Source organism: Rana temporaria, chromosome 3, assembly GCF_905171775.1.
Source record: "Rana temporaria chromosome 3, aRanTem1.1, whole genome shotgun sequence".
In the NCBI taxonomy this organism is placed as follows: Eukaryota; Metazoa; Chordata; class Amphibia; order Anura; family Ranidae; genus Rana; species Rana temporaria.
The window spans coordinates 240,376,937-240,397,934 of record NC_053491.1 but is presented as its reverse complement, the minus strand read 5'-3'; the positions used below and the strand labels follow the sequence as shown (position 1 = coordinate 240,397,934).

Below are 20,998 nucleotides of genomic sequence, written 5' to 3'. Positions count from 1 at the left end.
GTTTTTAAAACTTTTTTTTTCATTGATACATGTTCCCTGGGGCAAGACCCGGGTTCTCAAAGACGTTTTCCATCAATAACTTGAATATTGGGCTTTAAAATGAGCACTTTTGAATTCGAACGTTCGAGTCCCATAGACTTCAATGGGGTTCTAAATGTTCCCGCAAACGATCGGTCTGTTCGAACGTTCTGGTGCGAAGCGAACGCAGGTATGTTCGGCTCATCCCTAGACACAGCAGGTCACGCTGCATTAACACTAGGGCGGCTCCATACAACATTTTGCTATGGGGCCCTGTGATTTCTAGTTACGCCCCTGCGTGGGAACATATACCACATTATATTCAATATTGGCTGTCTAGTTCTTAGCCCTGTCATTTGGTTATCCTTGCCGCTAGATGGAGCTCTGAATATTGCATACTTTGTATTAGTTGGTTTTATTATTCCGTTTTTAGTTTGTGCTTTTAAATTACTTAATTGTAATTTAACATATTTTAGGCCGATGGTATCATATTATTCAGGATTTATCATAAGTGTTTTAAGTGGCTGTTTTGGCCACGCTGCTTGCTGGCACAGCATCGCGATTTTATACAGTAAAGGGGTTGTAATGAAAAAAAAAAAAAAATTCCCTAAATAACTTTCTTTACCTTAGTGCAGTCCTCCTTCACTTACCTCATCCTTCCATTTTGCTTTTAAATGTCCTTATTTCTTCTGAGAAATCCTCACTTCCTGTCCTTCTGTCTGTAACTCCACACAGTAATGCGAGGCTCTCCCTGGTGTGGAGAAAGCCTTTTGAGGGGGGAGGGGGCGAGCAGGCAAGTCAGGACACTCTACTTTGCAGATAGAGAAAAGAGCTATGTGTTAGTGGGCGTCCTGACACTACTGCTCGCCCCCTCAGGAGGCTTTCTCCACACCAGAAGAAAGCCTTGCATTACTGTGTGGAGTTACAGACAAAAGAACAGGAAGTGAGAATTTCTCAGAAGAAATGAGGACATTTAAAAGCAAAATCGAAGGATGAGGTAAGTGAAGGAGGACTACACCAAGGTATAGGAAGCTATTTAGGGATTTTTTTTTTTTCCCCTTTACAACCCCTTTAATATTAGCTGTTCAGCCACAAGTCCTGTGATTACCAATTCCTGCCGCTAGATGGAGCTCTTATCACCATCTTCCCATCTCAGTCAGCTCATTATATAATTTGTTTTAATATCAACAATCCTTATATTGTTTTCATGAATACATCTTGGGCTGATGGGATCAATTTGTTGTGGGCACAGTAACACAAGCTTTGGAAAGGCTATCTGGCTATGGGAACACTGCGCTGTTAATTGCCATAGCAGCGCGGTGCTATACAAGTCACCGCTGTCTCCACATCCTTTGAGAAAGTGACGAGGTAGTCACGATAGGCGTGAGGACAGGAAGAGCCGTGGTGACATCACTTATGGGTTACGGCCGAACCCAGGAAGTAAACGTTATACAAGACTGTCATTTTAATGCTCTAACTACTTTATTTAAATGTGAGTGTTTGTTTACCTTGAATACAATTATTTTTATTGAACTACTTCACTATGGAGTGCCTATTTATCCCTTTATGTGCCTGTCTGAGATTGTGAAACCAGGAGGTCCGTAAGAGTGGAGGGATCTTTTAAAGGAACACAACAGAAAGGCTTATTTTTAAGCCTATTAAGGTGAGAGGCTGGGGGAAATGATGGCACTCGCAGGAGGATCAGCACTTTTTGTATGACACTGCAATTGAAATTGGATTGCCTCTGACCCGCACCGTTTTGGAATTTTATGCACATTGCTGTGGATTACTTATAGAAATTTTCCAGCACAAGGAACTGCATCTGCACATGTTGCTGTTTTTTTTGGATTTGCCTACTTTGCACATAATATTGTTGTTTGATGCACTATATACCGCTGAATATTTATATTAGTTTATCAGTCTTATCAGGTTTTTTTTATTTTTTCTCTCTCATTGGTTTACACAGGTATTTTACACAGGATTTGTTTTTTCACATTTGGATTGCTGCACTTGGTATCTATTTGCACTGTAGAGGAATTGAACATATACCGTATTTAATCGGCGTATACCGCGCACTTTTTTGCCCTGAAAACCAGGGCAAAATCGTGGGTGCGCGATATACGCCAAGTTTGAACACTGCGCCGGCATATACCGAGCGCAGTACACTCGGGCAGGCTCGGCTCCTCTCGGGCTCACGTCCTGGACGTACAGGACGTGAGCGTAGCCAAGCCTGCCCGACTATACGAGTGTACTGCGCTCGGTATATGCCGGCGCAGTGTTCAAACTCGGCGCGGGGAGGACGCCGCAGAAGGATGCCGGACCCGACGAAGAGGACACCCGAAGCCGCAGACGGACCCAATGAGGCCGCCGTGCAAGACACCAAAACTAAGTACTAAAATGTTTTTTTTACAGGAATGTCAGCTCCACTTTAGGGGTGCGCGCTATACGCCGGAGCGCGCAATACCCCAATAAATATGGTATGCAACTTCTCTTAATTTAATAGTAATTTTAGAGTGAGCGTCCCTATACCCCCTTCTTATATAGATTCAACATGGCTTGCCGTCTCTATTACTTTCTCGCCAGATGAGTAGAAAAAAAATCTCTGGGGTGGAACATTTTTGAATTCCAACCTGTAACCCCTTTCCAATGTTTGAAGGGTAAAGGAATTGTCGGAAATCTTTGCCCATTCCTTGATGAAATGGGACAACCTTACCCCTATCCTGACGTCACTGGGGATTTATGCAAGGGTCTGACGCGGTAAAGGGAGTCCTTTTGCTTATATGTTTGTTAAAAGACCCTTTTCTTCGCCTGTTGGTTCCAAAATTAGCTTGGTTTTGGAAACCACAAAGTCTTCTTATTCTGTGGCTTATTCTTTTGATAAGGAAACTGTTTACTCAGAGGAACAAGCTAGGACCTCCACCAAGGAGGAACCGAATAAGAGCTTGCCTTCAAAGGGAATGCCGCAGCGTTTGTTCTTGGAGACCAGGTCCCCCTCCCAAGACCTAAGCCAGATTGCTCGTCTGGCTGAATTAATGAGAGCAGAAGACCTTGCTGTAGCTTTCACAGAGGATGCAGCTGCATCAGCCAAGAAGGCTACTGATTTAGCAATGAGTGGGAGGAACTCCCTAATCTCCTCTTTGGGGGTGTCAGACAAAAGGAGGTCATCCAGATGCTGAACCCATACATTTAAATTTCTAGCCACACAGGTGTATGCTACAACTGGACCGAGGGATAAAGCTGAAGCATCCCAGTCCTTACGTAGCAAAGAATCGGCTTTCCTATCCATTTGCTCTTTCAGGACGCCTGAATCCTCAAAGGACAGGTCTGACTTCTTAGAAACCCGAGACATAGGGGCATCTCGCTTAGGACATTTAAAAGAAAGTTTCTTCAATTTCAGATTGAAAAGGAAATCTTTTGTGCCCTTTAGATTGGAACACTCCTTTCCGGATCTTTCCATTCTGATAGAATCATATCCTTAAGTGACTGGTGAAACGGGAAAGTCCCTTCCGCCCCCTATACATTCCATTCTGCACAGATTTGCTGTGGTATCTCAATCTGTTCAGAGGTATAAATGGATTTCAAAAGCTCAATTTCCTCTGAAACTTGGGGTTACCTGCCTCCCCCACTGATGCAGAATCCACATCAGATGAGGAGCTTGGGTTCTCTCCTTCCGGATCTGAGGTATAGTGTGAATCACTGATCTCGGACCAAGGAGGGGGTCTAACTGAAGGTTTTTGAGTCCTGGGACCAGAGGACGAAGGTCCTAGACCTGCTGCCCCGTCACTGAAAGACCGGAAGGAGGCTACCACTTCCTTCATAGAAGACAAATAATTTTTATTTTATTTTTAAAAAGGGGGAAGTCTCTGAACTATGGAAAACAATCTTCACAAAAAAGTTTATATCCATCAGGCAGCCTGGCTCTACAGTTTTTCGCATTTTTTTCATCTGTCCATCCTAGTAAAAAACAGAAAGAGCCATAAGAAAAAAGCAGGCCCATAATTACAGACAAGGGCTTACCTTGGAAGTAGTATGGGAACCGGAGGCTGCCGCTGGTTCCATCCGAGCGGGTGCTCCCTCTTAAGGCCTATCTTCATGCTCCATTGGTGAGTGGTGAACGGCCAAGGAGAATAGGCTGCTGTCCCAGGCAGCATGTCCTCAGTGTACTGCGCCATGTTCCTTATGAACATGGCGCCGGTAAATGCGTCACGTGACTTCCTGTTCCGGCGCCATCTTGCCGTGTCACCGAAAGTTCTCAGACACCATTTTGGTACACCTCGGTGAAGCCGAGGAAGACAAGGTTTCCACCAGCAGCACTGGGGAGAACCTGAAGGAAGTTGCCATTTACCCTTGCCGGTGAACAAGAACCTTCAACAGGGAACCCTTCTGGCCAAAAACAGGGACTGAACACATCCAGAACTTAGCCACAACCAGTACTGGATGTTGCCAGAGCAAGGGGGTCCGCTCAACCAGTTACCAGACCCCAAAAAAAAAAAAAAAAAAAAAAAAAAAAAAAAAAACACACACACACACACACACACACACACACACACACACACACACACACACACACACACGTCGGTGCTCCTGGAAACACAAAACTGAAGGGCCTTTTAAATTGTATCGAATCTGTTTCCTGTAGAGAGCGGAGCCAATCTCTCAAGTAGCTGTCCTGGAAGGTGAGGGGGGGTCCCTTGCCGTAGAAGGGTTTAAGTTAATAATCAGATGGTAAAGATGCCTGCCAACTATAAGGCACTTCAACCCATCCCTATCAGACGATTGTTTGAGCTGCTTATGTTCTAGAGCAGGTGTGGCCAACCAGTGGCCACGTGTGGCCCGCGGAGCCCTCTGGTGTGGCCCGCGACCTTCTGCTCTGGAATGGCGGGTTGACAAGCAAAGATTGCAGGTTGCCGACCCGCCATACCACAGCATCAGTGTTGTGATAGGGAGCTGGTGGTAGAGGAAGAAAGCGGCTGCGGAGCAGAGCCACATAAGCCAATGCTTCTACAGCGCCGGCTTTTGCCACAGGCGGAGTCTATAGCAAAGTTCAGCTAACTCGCAGGATAGACATAGCTGCACTCGCGGTATGGGTAAACCACAACACATCAGTATGAAAGCAGTCTTAGGACCTTTTCACACGATCAGCCCGACGAATTAGGACCCTCAATTCACCTCTACAGAGCGACAGATGTCCGTTTAGGCCTGCATACCCCCAATCTGAAAAACATTTGCCCCCTTCCATCTGGACGGATCGGAGGGCCTATAGAGTAGCCGTGACTTGTCATCTGTCCTATCTGCTCATTGTGGCCCGCGACTGGTTACCAAGTTGCTTAAGTGGCCCCCGCTCTTCAAAAGGTTGGGCACCCCTGTTCTAGAGGCACCCTACTCCACATCTGGTGGGGATTGCCCTCATGCAAAGCAATTTTGAAAAAAATAAAAAATTTGTCCTGTATGGCAAACTGATAGTGGCATCTCTCCAACCCTCCTTGGAGGTAGCTCACTTAATTCCAGGCCCTCTAAAATCAGTTAGAAAAAAAAAAAAAAAAAGTGCTGCACCATGGACAGTGATCCCTGTTGGTGACTGGGCTATTGAAGTTGATCGTATTAGAGACCTGGAACATAGGCTGGTCTAGGAAAGTGATAGAGGACCAATTCCCAATCCATGTTGTGGCACGCCAGAGTTTGTACCATGGGCAGAGAGCACACAAGCTGCCACTACATCCTAGCCTAGATGAAGCGTCCCCCTTTGCGTTTTGCTCAATCCACATCTGCTCTTGGAGCATTAAGTGATACGTCCCTTCTCCACTGAAGACCACGTGATCCCTACGACATACGCTCTATGCGAGAATTTCTCTACGTTATGTATTGCTTTATTAACAGTATACTCTGATAACATTCACAACGTTGCCTTCCTGCGATATGTTTTCCCAAGTTTAATAAAAAGTCTCCTCACTTGATACACTTCATAACTAAAAATTATGAATAACTACCAATTTGACCTCTGTGGATTTATTGTTTTTGTATATTTCTACAAGACAACAGTGTAATATATTCTGTTTGTTACCCTTGTTTACTCAAAATATGATTGAACTAAAATGGACTCTAGTTACTACAACCCACTGGTGGGAACAGAAGGAAGAACGTTTTAAAACTACATCTGCCCAATGTACACATTACATACGAAAAAAAAAAAAAAAAAACCCCACACACAATTCATAAACTCTTCGCACTTATAAAAAGGAAAGACAACTTCAAGTTTCATTGAAGAAAAAAAAAACATTTATTAAAACTCAAACAATAAAAGATTGTATCCCCTGAATTAAGGCCGATTTCATGCTCAGACACTCAGATACCCTTTTCCCAAAAGAAAAAAAAAATTCACATGCCCCCAGGTATCCCTGGGGTTAATACCTTTACAAGAGGAATTCCAGATTTCTAGACTCCGATTTCCAACAAACCTTGTAACTACATATACAAGCAGGGTCATCAGATTACCAGAAAGGCTATTGGTCATTTATAGAGGTAGATAAGTGTATGTGGCACACCAATATGGAAATAAAGTACATGTGACTGATATACAGAACATAGTCTGCCCGGGAGATGTGAAAAGGGACTTCATCAGCAGCATGAAACGCTGGTCTAGATATCCCCTTATGTTCTTACACCCCTTCCAAAAACAATTTTAAAAATAAATCAAAAACACACAAAATACATAACATACTAACAAACTGGAAGACATGGCATGTGACAAGAGACTATACAGAGACCAAAAGGCCTTGTAGACATTTACAAAGGTAAAGGTTTAGTAGTAATTTGTACACAGAAGGAATAGAATATATCCCATTTTGCTCAGCTGTTCTTTGCCTTGCCAGCCCTACTCACTACTTTAGACTGCCCATGCAATGCAGCCTTTTAAATAAAAAAAATACAGTGAAGGGAAAAGCCCATGGTTATCAAATAACTACATCAGATGCTATTTTATTCCCTGCTTGACCAGGTTAGGCCCAAGAACGGTGAAAATAACACCATTTCCTGTGGCAGCACTTCTCCGAAGTCACACAAATTTCAGTGAAAGCATTACATTGATGCAACTTTACATTCAAAAGGATTCAAGTCGCATCAAAATTGACACCAAAAGTAGCACACAGCCACCTTTTCTACGTCGCGCCAATTTGAACAGGTGCCATTAAAGAATGGGGTGCGAATTGTCATGTGACTTTGTAAATCAAAGTCACATGACAAATCACACAAGTGTGATTGGAGCCTAACCAATATTCTGAAAACACACCACAAGTGATGAGCAATTCCAGTCCTATTATATGTTCACACAGACTCCCCTGGCCGAATCTCTATCATCACCTGTTAACACTGGAACCTGCATGGAAGCAATCCTGACATTGATACAGGATATAAACACTTACAGGCAGGCTGCAGTACTTTGGTGAACAGCAGGAATAACACAACAGATATCTTTGCAGTCAGTCCTATCCAGAAATGTAAAACGGAAAGCAGTTATATGGCTCAGCATGAAGTTTCCTGGAATTGTTGCCAAGTCATTACAGTAATACAGAACAAAAGATGTGCACTGTAAGAGGGATGAAATCGTAAGCCATTATGGAAAATATGGTAATATCAGTCAAATCTGGCATTAGATGGAAATACTTTGCATCAAAAGTGTAACCAGTTATCTTACTTTTACATCATTATCCTAAAATCCATTTTTAGCTGCCAAACATTTGATTCGGCAGCAATGCATGGATGAGATGGATTATTATGGTGTACAATAGCAGTGAGAATTTCATTCACATTCAGCCATATGTAAACATCCCACTGAATACAAATTAAATGCATGATTTTTATTTTTTTAATATAAAAAAAGTCCCCACAGAATCCATCAGGATATGGCAACGGTAGTGTCTGAGCACTTCCGATAAATACTGGCCAGGGCCAACATATAACAAGTGTTCTCCCAATGCATTAACAGTACACTATCTAATGGATGAATGTCATCTGTGCCCGTCTATGTACTTAAAGTGGTTCTAAAGTAAATGTTTACTTTAATGCATTAAGCAAAAAAATAATGCTTCACAACTTCCACACCCCCTTCGGCTCAGGAGCACGCCTGCACATGTGCCCCCATAGCACATGGCTAACTAGCCATGTGCTATGGGAGCACGGCATGGCAGCACATGCAGAAAAGGGCAGATAAGCATACCCTCTTATTTTAAAACAAAAAAAATGTTGTTAAAACCACTTTAATCAGATGGCTTCAAACACTAGATAGTGTTATGCAAGCAAATTCTAACCACCATGCAATGTCAATGGCAGTATTTTTCAGCAAATACTGTACACTTCTGGCAATATTACAGATGTACAAGAAGGGCAATGCCTAAAGGATAATGCCGATCAGAATAGACCGATAACCAAATTCTTCATAAATGGTACAAGAGTATTTCTATTTCAGAGACTAAGAGAATTTATCATGTAAAACAAAGTTTGCTATAATAAAAAAAAAAACCTTGCTTAGTTGGCAAAGAAAGGGATCGGTCTACAGTCTATTAACTGTATACTTGGTTCGGGAAGCAAAGGGACAATAGACAACACAGGGTGGTACACCCATTCTATGGCATGTATTAATAGTGGGGGAGGGGGCGCCATTCTGGATAACCTTATTCCGGTATTGATGCAGCCATAGAACAGTTAAAAACAGACTGGACTTGAGGTCAACATACCCAAAATGTATCATGCAGGACTTTTCCCAACACAATAGTGGGTACAGACACTACTCAGAAAATAGATTTCTGGTAATCCAATCTTCTTACATTGTAAAGATGTAGCTAAAGACATGCCAACTCATCTGGAGGAAACCAGCCCTAAAAAGCTAGTGGGCAACTGAACTTGCCAGCATCCACCCAAAACAAGGTTTCCCCATTTCAGACCGGCTTTGCAAATGACATATTCCCATTACAAGATCTCTGGGAAGTCACTTGTATAGGTAAACAGATTCTGAAATGCAAACAGATTTGGTCCGTATGTGTAAAAAAAAAAAAGTGTAGCACTTTTGATTGCCAAGACAAATTCTCTTATTGGTTCACCATATTAATCTCTGGAGAAGACAGATCTATTGTCAAAAAATTAAACGAAAATAAAATATCAAAAGGCGGCCTAAATTGCCAGTTATATAGGACTGAACACAAAATAGAAAGTCCGTTTTTTTCTCTAGTAAGTATCTACCCTCTAGGGCAGCGATGGCGAACCTTGGCACCCCAGATGTTTTGGAACTATATTTCCCATGATGCTCCACTACACTGCAGAGTGCCTGAGCATCATGGGAAATGTAGTTCCAAAACATCTGGGGTGCCAAGGTTTGCCATCACTGCCCTAGGGACACTATCAGAAATAACATACAGGATATAAATATATATAACATTATTTCTGCCTTCTAAACAAGACTAAATAAAAAAGCAAGATAATCCCAGGAAATAACTAGCGGAGCATCAGAAGGTAACAATAAGGCACTCCACAAGATAAGTACCCAAGGTGGTGATCCTCGAGGAGAAAAGCCTTTACATTCTCTGGGATAGCACAGAATAACAGTCCATACTCAAAATAAAATACAATAAATAAGGGGTATTTTCAGAAGAACATAGAAGGGGGGGGGGGGGGGGGGGATCTTCAGTCAGCATCTTTCACTTGCAACACCGACACGAGCGTGACGAATGGTACGGTCATGCAGCTTGTACCCATCCTCTTTTACAATTGCTACACTGCCAATTGGTCTTCCCTCAGCAGGAACGTGGCAAACGAGGTGATGTTCATAAGGGTCATATTCGCATCCCACTGGTGTCATTTTACGTAGTCCATGCTTAGACAATGTGCTCTGCATTGTCCCATTAACCTCAAACAAGATTTTAGACAAGGTCTCAGGCGTGTCCTTAACTCCCTTCTTGGAGACTTGCACAGCGGTCATCTCCAGGATATCAGCCACCTCCACCAGATCACGACAGAAGCTCTGGATGCCTACAATTAAAAAAAGTGGGGGATCAGTAAATGCAACAGATCTCAAATGCGTCCTAGAAAACCTCATTTTTAAAGCTTTGTACACAGATTTTTTTTTTTTTTTTTTTTTTTTTTTTTATTATATATAAAAGCAATCCTGGTCTACCGATAACCTGAATGCCAAAATGATTTTTATATACAAGCATTTACATTAACCGGTTCCCAACCGGCTCACGCAGATATACTGTGGTAGAATGGCTCTCCTGGGTGAAAAATCACATACATTACGGAGTCTTCTCCCAGGAGAGCCAATAAGAGTCATGTGAGATCCCTTGCACGAGCATGGAGGTGGGTGTGTATATAAACACACAAATCCCTGTGCTGTCTGAGGAGACAAGACAGATTGCATCTTTTTAGAAAAAAACATGGGGAAAGACAGTGAACCCCAACCCCTGCCAGTGATATTTACATAGTAATCAATGCATATTTATAGCACTGATCGCTCTGTAAATGGTCCCAAAAACATGTCAAGTGTCCGACCTGTCCACCACAACGTCGCCACACACACGGCATTACTAGTAAAAAAAAAAAATAATAAAAAAAAAAAAAAGCGCCATAAATCTTTCCCATAGTTTGTAGACGCTACAGCTTTTGCGCAAATCAATATACAAATATGTAGAAGAATACATATCGGCCTAAACTGAGGAAAAATTGGATATTTACTACAGCAAAAAATTGTCGCTTTTTTTGTTTATAGCGCAAAAAAATAAACCGCAGGGGTGATCAAATACCACCAAAAGAAAGCTCGATTTGTGGGGAAAAAAATAAATCTATTTTATTTGGGTACAGTGTTGCACGACCGTGAAATTGTCAGTTAAAGAAACGCAGTGCTGTATTGCAAATAATGGCCTTTTCAGCAAGGAGGTAAAACCTTCCGAAGCTGAAATGGTTAATGTATTGGCTGCATCACTACAAAAAAAAAACAAAAAAAAAAAAAGTGGCACATGTCCAGTTAACGGTCTTTTGTGGGGCATTGGCAGCCTATTCAAATATATAGGCTGCCATAACCTAATGAAAAATAAATGTACAGCAACACACCAGCTAGGTGCGATTGGACACCAATGTCAATAGGCATGATAAATCCAGATGTTAATTTGTGTTGGCTTCTTTAACAGAAGAATGTGAGGATCCAAAATAGTCAACCATTCACAAAATCTATTTGAACTACAAACCGTTACATTTAGGCTTGGTTTACACTACTGCAACTTGATTCCCATGAAATTTTCAGTGTGATCATGTAGTGCGGCCTCAATGAGACTTTAGATGTCGGTGGCATATTCTATGGAGCCAACTCACACCAAAGATGCAGAAACATTTTACAAAATCCCACCCCACAGTCACATTTATATGACCCGGCACCATTGAACATAATGCCATTTCCCTCGCATCAGAAATTGCACCTGTGTGAACCAAACCTTAGGGCCGATTCACACTGCTGCAATGTGGGAACCCTGCAAATCCACTGTGGGTTCCCGCATCGCATGTTTCCCGGCGGCAGTTCACACTTCCCTATGCAAACTGCTGGGAGTTTGCATATCAGTGCGATTTGCAAACTCGGACAGGAATCGCATGGGTGTGAACACCCATGCGATTTGATTCTGCTGCGGACAAAAAAAAAAAAGAGCTTGCTTTTAGTGACATCGTGAGAAGGGATCAGAACTCTTGTTGGGTTTTTATTGGGGTTTGTGCCCCTGTTAGGGAGATTCCCCCCTCTCTACCATGGTCTTTGAAAAAAAAAAAAAAAAAAAGGGGGGGGGGGACCCACACACTCTGGTAGGACACTGAATACAGAAGCATTGTTTCTATTCATCAACCCTACCCACATCGAGAAAGTAACCCTCATTTCCTGGACTACATCCAGCTTTGCCTAAAGATTCACACACACACATCTGTGTACAGCATGCCAGAACAGACAATCACTGAAAACTCAGCCAGGGCAATTCTTCTTTAGGGTTTTTTCTTTGTTTTTAGTTAAACAGACAAAATGCCATTAGGCTCAGATATCTTACCAATTGATTTGGCAGCAATCGCATACTTCTGAGTGTTTTTCTTCATAACTTCAGCATCGCTTACAGCCTTATGGTAAAGTTCCTAGCAAACAAAAAGACAAAAATTAAGTACATATTAATCTAAGCTTCAGGTTATATAATTACTTAACCAGTTCTGCTCCAGAGCAATTTTTTCTTCTTTGTCTCATACATTTAAAAATACTACTTTTTGGCGATAAAATTACATAAATCCCTAAAACATTTTATACAGTATTTTCTGAGGCAGAAGCCCTGTAGAAAAAAGTGATGGCGGCAAGTTTCACGTGATATATTTGCACAACTGTGTGTGAATGCGAATATATATATTTTTTGTTAAAATATAAAACTGCATTGAGTAAATGGATACCTAGCATTCCAAGTTTTAAAATTGCATGCGGCCGCAACGTCACCAAAAACCATGGTGCCCAAATATCACCATAGGTTACTTTTTAAAAAGTTGTTGCAGCTCATTAATTTAGAGTCAACTAGGAGCTTGTGCTATAATTATTGTTCCCACACCAACGTTCGTGGCGATACGTCACATGTGTGGTGCAACTGCAATTTACATACACATGCACCCTGGGTGTGGGTTTGCGCAGGTGTGCGGGGCAACGGGGCTGTCAATTATTTATCAATCTGTTTTTTGTAGCAATTGCCATCACAAGGGGTTAATAAACCCCTATGCGATAGCATTGGGCAGGTGACGGGTATTCTTTGTTTGAGGCATTGTCTCCCCTGCCCTTCCCACCATCTAACCAAAGCACAGTTCGGCTTGGTTAGATGCGTCTCCTGGCTGTACTGGCCAGGAAATTGTGTATATGAAGCCTTGAAGGGACATCACTTCCGGTTTCATGGATTTGCCTCCGTCACTGCAGTCTCTCCCTGTGCCAGCAGAGGTGTTCCTTGGTGTCAGTAAGCACGAGACAGCCCGGGCACCACAGAGGAGGGCAGGCCAGCTGTGTGACAGCTGTGGGCAGCTATAGAGCAGGGGCATCACCTTCCCTTTGAAACCAGTCACCGGGTCTACAAAACGCTGATGGCTGCTGTAGCAGCCATTAGCCTGTGATCAAAGGTTCACTCTTTGGATGTACATGGTACGCCCATAGAGCTGAACAGCAAATTTATTAAGTAGGTCCCTTTATGGCAGATAAACCCTAGATCCAGTACCCCACTATGCCCATGGCCACACAGAGGTGACTCAGGAGTGAGCCCGCATGAGTGCCCACATAGAAAGCTGCTTGCTTTGTTGGGCATGTAACTTACCTGCTCAGTACAATGGTTTTAACTGAGCAACCCGATCCTTTTGTGGGGCAACACACATACGCTGGTGTGAACTGGCCCTCAAGCATAAAACACAGCAGGTTCCCCTTCATTTAGCAAAACCCTGCCTCTACAGCAAATCAGGAAGGAAACTTTAGAATTTCTTTTAACTTATTTGTGACAGAAATCATCCAAGTTACAGAAAAAAAAAAAAAGGTTCCAATTCTAAAAAGCTGATATCCTCAGCAATTCAGTACTGCCCTTTTGTGCCACAATAAATTTAGGTGAAGTTGGTCATTGTGCAAACAACCAGCATATAGTTATCAGCAACATCGCTACACTTGAAAAAACGACTAGTGTGGAACTTACTGTTAGATTTTGCACTTCCGCCTCCAGCTTCATTGCTTTCTTCTCCAGAGTCCTCATAGCAAAGGTTTGATCCTCCACGGTGGTGCCGCCGCTGCCACCACCACCACCCCCACTGCTACCACCACCCAAAGTGGTCTTGTCCCCAACACTTCTCTGCTGAGGAGCTGCACTGAGTGCGCTTACAGAACCCCTGAAATGAGGGAAAAAATATATTATAGCAACAATCACGTTTACTGGTCTGTAATTTTAATAAAAATCAAAGTCAGGGACATCAAGCAGCCTAAACCTGGATCAAGAGTCAGTGGGTTAGCAAGGAGCCACCCAAATTTCAATCCACCTCCAGCTGTTCCTGAGAAGTCAGTCAATGGATCAACTTCTCGTGAACAGTCCTGCTGGAAAGTTTTCATTCGATCAGCGCTTACGGCCAATGGCTGCAGTGCTGATCAGTGTACTGCGAATACAGGGGAGTCCCACTCTCAGAATACAACGACATAGCGGGGAGGATTCGCACATCGAATTTGTAACCGGGGGGGGGGGGGGGATAAATAAATCGGTTCAGTTTCTTTTATTCAGCTTGCTGTATAGCCTGCTGAAGTCTGCCTTTCAAGCAAATAACTGAGTTTTGTAGGAATGTTAATGCATGTCCCCAGTATAGCTTATTCTACTCAGCCATCCGACATTATTACTGCACAGGCATTTCTGCTGCAAACCTGTGGGCACTCTACCCACTCTGTACCAGAAAGATATTGGCAACACCTATGAGAATACACACTGGTCACTTTGTGAGAAGGTATCCTTTATAACATTTCCAGTTGCCAAATTTCTCCATCCCAAATTTTTGATTGAACGCACAACTGCCTTGTGGAATTTGACAAAGGGTTCAGGAAATTCATGAAAAGAAAATAAATAAATAGGCCAAAACTGGTTGTCCTCTGTTTATTGCATTACGTAACCATCTATAGCATGGGTCTTCAAACTACGGCCCTCCAGTTGTTCAGGAACTACAATTCCCATCATGCCTAGTCATGTCTGAATGTCAGTCTGTTACAATGCCTCATGGGATGTGTAGTTCTACAACAGCTGGAGGGCCGTAGTTTGAGGATCCCTGATCTATAGGTTATCCTGATCATTTAGCCAACATGCTAATAAATCTTTGTAAAAGAAAAATCTGCCAAAATGTAAGAATACAGATGCTTTATCACCTTGTCAGCAATTGCTTTCTAATTTAATAAAAAGGTCAAACAAGAATTTGTTCTACCTGCAGTATAACCTCTGTATATTTTTCTTGTACCAATTTATCATTACATTGCTTTGTAAACTTTTGGCGCTAACCAACTCCTGTAAATAAGAATTCATTTTGTGAACTTCTGGGCCACTTTTCGAAATACTGAGAGATTTATATTAAGTTACCCACATCACATAAGATCTGAATGAGAGGCAACGGTTCTAGAATAATTGGAAGATTGGATCATAAAATGTATATTAAAGTCTATGACCAAATAGATGATTTCGTGGCTTTTCTGAGACAAAAGACTGAGCGACACTAGGTATAAAAAGAATTACGTTTACAATGAATGTATATTTTCCTTGGTTTTCCTCCACCTTGTAATACACACAAGGAGGATGACGACGCACAACAACCTGATGTGTGGGTGGCCATTTAAATTCCTGGTTAGAAGGAGCTACATTGAGAGCTTGTTACAAATGGAATCAGGAACTATTACATGTCAGGCCTTTGACCTGAAAAGGTCGTAGCAAGGAAGATCCTGCAATGATCACGTATGTCAGTACATGGAATCTTCTTGTAGACAGAGGACACCAAATGAGTTTCTTTTCATCTGGGCTACTAATCTTTGTACAATTACACCTAAATTACAAACTCCAGCAAACTCAAGTTGCTCCCAGGCTGGCTGAAACATTGCACACTGTTAGTGATGCATGCCATCTTGCCAATTCACACATTCAAAGTGGGTGGGAAAAAAATGACCCCCCGTGTCATTGAATTGAGACAATGGGCCTCCCCCAAGTAAGAATACACTGAGAAGTAATGCATCACTGATTAAAGCTACGTTTTTCCCCACAAGATTGTTCAAGAGAAGTCGTCCTTTGTTAGATCAAATTCTCATGAACAGGAACAGCCAGAGAAATTAAAATTCGACCAATCCCTGCTGAACTAGCAGAATTTTGATCCACCTAAGACACTTCAGTGAAGATGAGCCAGCCTAGTCTGACATTCATGTACAGGAAGCAATGCCATGCCCATAGTCTTGGAATGGGATGTCCAGTAAGTTCATTTCAAGCAGGGTATACACACAGAGCTTCTTCTGTTCAGCCAGCTGGCTATAGATTGGCACTGCAGTCATTAGAATGAAATTAAAGGGGTTGTAAAAGGGAAAAAATAATGTTTCCCCAAATAGCTTCCTTTACCTTGGTGCAGTACTCCTTCACTTACCTAATTTTTCCAATTTTCTTTTTAAATGTCCTTATTTCTTCTGAGAAATCCTCACTTCCTGTTCTTCTGTCTGTAACTCCACACAGTAATGCAAGGCTTTCTCCCTGGTGTGGAGAAAGCCTCTTGAGGGGGGGGGGGGGAGGGGTGAGCAGGAGTGTCAGGACGCCCACTAACACACAGCTCCTTTCTCCACACCAGGGAGAAAGCCTGGCATTACTGTGTGGAGTTACAGACAGAAGAACAGGAAGTGAGGATTTCTCAGAAGAAATAAGGACATTTAAAAGCAAAAATGGAAGGATGAGGTAAGTGAAGGAGGACTGCACCAAGGTAAAGGAAGCTATTTAGGGAAACATTTTTTTCCCCCCTTTACAACCCCTGAGCAGAGAGCCGTGTGACAGTTATTGACTTGCTGCCCCTTCAGAGCTCACTGGATTGGCTGGATTTTTAGGGGGTGGGAGCAGCTGGCTCAGTCTCCCAGCAGCTGCTGACCCAGGCAATTGAGAGGATTCAGACTGTAAAGTCAGGATCAATCCAAAGCCAGTAGTTGGCTGAAAATGGGTCACAAAAGAGAAGTAGGATCAAAGTAGCTTTGGCCATACTTCTCCTTTACAGTGACAACACACGCACCTTGATAAATACATAGCACAATGTCTGACATCTGTCTGTGCTCTGGTTGTCCAGACATCAGCATTGGAAACTGTCACATATTTACCAGCAACACTATGCAACTCATGGTGTCACCCAGCTACCCTCATGCTATGACCACATCAGGGCAGAGTTTCAGAAAAATGCAACTCCACCCTCCTCCATAATCCTGCATGCCTGGCCATTTTGAGTGTGTGTCTTAAATTTGGAGCCTGACATTTTCCTATTGCAGTTGAATACAGCTTGGTCACCTTCTTGCCCTTCTGTCACTGAAGAATGAAGGAGCAGCAGCAGGAGACTGAGGCGCTCATTCCTCGGTTCTCTTTTCCTGTAAGAATTTTTTTTTCTGGTTCCATAGACTGCAAACTTTTTTTAATAACACACACACACACACACACACACACACACACACACACACACACACACACACACACACACACACACACACACACACACACACACACGTACGTGTGAACCAGGCCTTAAAAGCCTCTAAGAAAACAGCGCCTGCTTTCAGGAAAGCTGTACTGTAAGAATATGTAGGCTGCCACTGATAAACTATCTTTTCTAATTATAGAACCAACCTAGCTGTGATGTGTATCTAATAACTTTAATGTTTTCTAGTCTCTGACCCAGTACAGGCATGCCAAGTTTACCAGCTGTATCTGGTGGTCAGTTTGAATTAACCAGGTTAACTGACAGGTGTTTGCATATAGCAGCGTTTCTCAAGGCACCCCAACATGTCATGGTCTCAGGATGTGATTAGATCAGTTTCACTGCCTTAGTAATTACCACAGCTGTTTCATCTGAGGGAAATCCTGAAAACATGACCTGTTGGGGCGCCTTGAGGACTGGAGTGGAGAAACACTGGTATATTTGTAATGCAGTAAACTAGACTCCACCGAGTAATAAAGTTTAAAAACAAAAAGCATACCAATCCTATTGGTATTATCTAACTAAGGCCGATACAAGACTAGGTTTCATATCTTCAAGAGTTCAGAAAGAGGTGATAAAGCTTCTAAAGCAAGTGGGCTTCCTAGGTCAGGAAGTTTGTAATGATTTGCTCATTCCTAAAATGTTAAGTGTTATGTAAACAATTACATGATAGATAAATGGTCACAACAAACCACCAATCTCTCTGCAGGAAAAACAAAGGAGTAGTAGACAGCGAGTGCGCACACATAGGCGATATTCCCCCCCCCCCCCAACAGAACAGTGTTGGAGACGCAGACTTGGGTGTGTACACTCCTATTCCCAACAACTCTCTTCATTTACAAGTGATAAACAGTTCTATTGTAACAGCTATTTATCATATGAAAACACAACCCCCTTAGTTTGCAACTGTTAATTTGCATTTTAAATCAATGCAAATGCCTGTTTAGTAGTGAATGTACAGCTGTGCAACCAATTACTCCCCCACACCTACCAATAGCAGGGATGTGTGTGGTTGCCATGGCTACAACAATGACAACTGGCTGCAAAGAGAAGTGCTAAATCAATCACTCAACAGCTTGAGAGAAACCCCCCCTCCCCCACCATATAGTATAGCCCTTCAATCCGACCACACAAATAGTAGCGCTCCATACACACGATTCGATTTTTTGCTGAACTTTGACTTCAGATTTACCAAAACCATCTAATATGAGGTCAAACCATAAGAGTTTCAACTTGTATGCAATCAGGCAGGCCCGTGCACTACATGGTTTGGTAAATCTGAAGACAAAAATGTGTACAAAATCTAATAGCAAGTATGGGGCTTAAAGGGGGTTGTAAAGCTAGTCCAGGGATATGAAATTAGCAGACCTCCATCTGTTGCAAAACTACAAGTCCCATCATGCCTCTGGGTGTAATGCTTGTGGCTGTCAGAGTCTTGCTATGCCTCATGGGACTTGTAGTTCTGCAACAGCTGGAGGTCTGCTAATTGCATATCCCTGAGCTAGTGCATTGTTGGTTTACTTGCCTTTTCCCTTCTAAATGCCCCCCCCCCCACCCTTTTGTCTGAATTTCCCACTTCCTGTCCCTCCTCAGTAAACTTCACACCATCATCCGAGCCGTTCTGGCTGGGGGGTTAGTTAGCTTGCTTACCCCCTCCCTTGGGACTACACCCCTGCTGGGAGACACTGTTCACAAGAGGACAAGCTATGTAGTCCCAAGGGAGGGGGCGAGCACGCTAACCAACCCCCAGCCAGAACGGCTCGGATGATGGGGGCAAGCTTACTGAGGAGAAAGAGGGAGTGAGAAATTCTGACAAAGGGATTTTTTTTTTTTTTTTTTATAATATATATATATATATATATATATATATATATATATATATATCTCTCAAGTGAGGCAACAATGCACTAGCTTAAAGGGGTTGTTATAGGTAAATAAAAAAAAAATATATATATATATATATATATATATATATATATATATATATATATATATATATATTACACACACACACACATATATACATACACACATATATATAAACCAGATGATGCCACCCGGTAAGGTTGTGTCTACAAACAGCACTTCAGGTTTGTTACAAAGCGGGTGATCTGGTATGTAGGTGTCCATTGATCAGAGTGTCCACATTTACATCATAGGTGTCCTCACCCCCCCCCCCATCTGAATGATCCCCAACAACCAGCATTCTCACAATGGCAGCCTACACACTTCCATCATAATTACCAGGATGTATTACATAGAGCTAGTCTAAACTGGAGTCAAGCCCCATACACACGATTAGATTTTCTGCAGATTTCTGTCTTCAGACTTAACAAAACCATGTAATATGAGGTCAAACCTTAAAGGGGTTCATCTTTTATTTTTTTTTTAAATAGATTCCTTTAAGCTAGTGCATTTTTGGCTCACTTACCTTTTCCTTCCAAATGTTTTGTCTGAATTTCTCACTTCCTGTCCCTCCTCAGTAAGCTTGCCCCCATCATCCGAGCCGTTCCGGCTGGGGGTTAGTCCACGTACTTGCCCCCTCCCTTGGAACTACATCTTTGTTCAGTGTCTCCCCGCAGGGATGTAGTCCCAAGGAAGGGGGCAAGCACGCTGACTAACCCCCAGCCGGAACGGCTCGCATGATAGGGGCGAGCTTACTGAGGGGGGGCAGGAATTCAGACAAAGAAAAAAAACATTTAGAAGGGAAATTGAAGGAAAAGGTAAGTGAACCAACAATGCACGAGCTTAAAGGAACCTATTTAGAAAATAAAAAAACCTTTTACAACCGCTTTAAGAGTTTCACTGTGTATGCCATCAGGCAGGCCCTTGGTTTTGGTAAATCTGCAGAAAATGTAATATAGTGTGTGGGGCTTACCATTGGAAGGAATCATATAAACAGTCAGTGACAATGATACAGGATTTCTCCTATATCCCTGATGTTAGTCCTATACTGTACACAGGGAGTATTAGAGGACATTGGTGTCCATCCATCTCTAGGACTTTCCCTGGAAATCAGCAGCACTAACCCCCTGTAATTAGAAGGCCTCACACACCACATCGGGGTTGCTGGGTAGTCACCTGGCACTGCTACGTTGTCATAGTAACTGTGGGGGATGGGGACAGGCTTCCACACACATCATACTACACGTTCCCTATATTCCCAGTACACCTAGAATACATATATAAATGAGAACACTCAGCCACCCACTACATTCCATTGTCGGCCTCCTTACCTGCCCTGTCGGGTGACCTGTGCCACCAACACCCGGAGCTGCTCCATAGCGTTTCTGAGTCCAGCCATATTCATTGTTATTCCTCCGCTTTGAGTGTGAAAGTTGTGTGTAAGCTGCTATGCCGCGCTTGCGTACTTAACCCCAGTTTAGCCCCCCTGGGGCAGGGCTCCCGACAGCCAATGAGCGCAAGGAGGCGTGTCAGACTACAACTCCCGGTGTCCCATTCGCTACACGCTGCTGTGACTCGTGGGCGGCACGAGCCCCGCTGGCAATCTATCAATAGTATGGGAGGAGTGGGATGTGAAGCCACGCCCACTCCCAGGGCAGCAGTGTTTCAGCAGCTGGTGGGTGTAACCCTCACCCTGCCGCTGGAGGAAACGTGTGTGGCGTACACTTCAATTATAAACTTCATAGAACTGATTTCCAGCTACATTGTGTATAATGCGGAGGGCTCCTATGCACAGAGCAATGCCCATTACTTCCTATATGCCCTGTTCACA

The 20,998-nt window shown here is 42.9% G+C and overlaps 1 protein-coding gene across 1 annotated transcript; it reads right to left on the bottom strand.

Moving 5' to 3' along the window:
* Positions 1–9,468: 9,468 nt before the first annotated feature.
* On the bottom strand, positions 9,469–20,670 carry LOC120932261 (grpE protein homolog 2, mitochondrial-like). Its single transcript, XM_040344526.1, has 4 exons — positions 20,499–20,670; positions 13,731–13,920; positions 12,084–12,165; positions 9,469–10,035 (listed from the first exon to the last, which is right to left on the bottom strand). The coding sequence occupies exons 1-4, from the start codon at positions 20,570–20,572 to the stop codon at positions 9,695–9,697; spliced, it is 687 nt and encodes a 228-aa protein (XP_040200460.1). The 5' UTR covers positions 20,573–20,670; the 3' UTR covers positions 9,469–9,694.
* Positions 20,671–20,998: the final 328 nt, after the last annotated feature.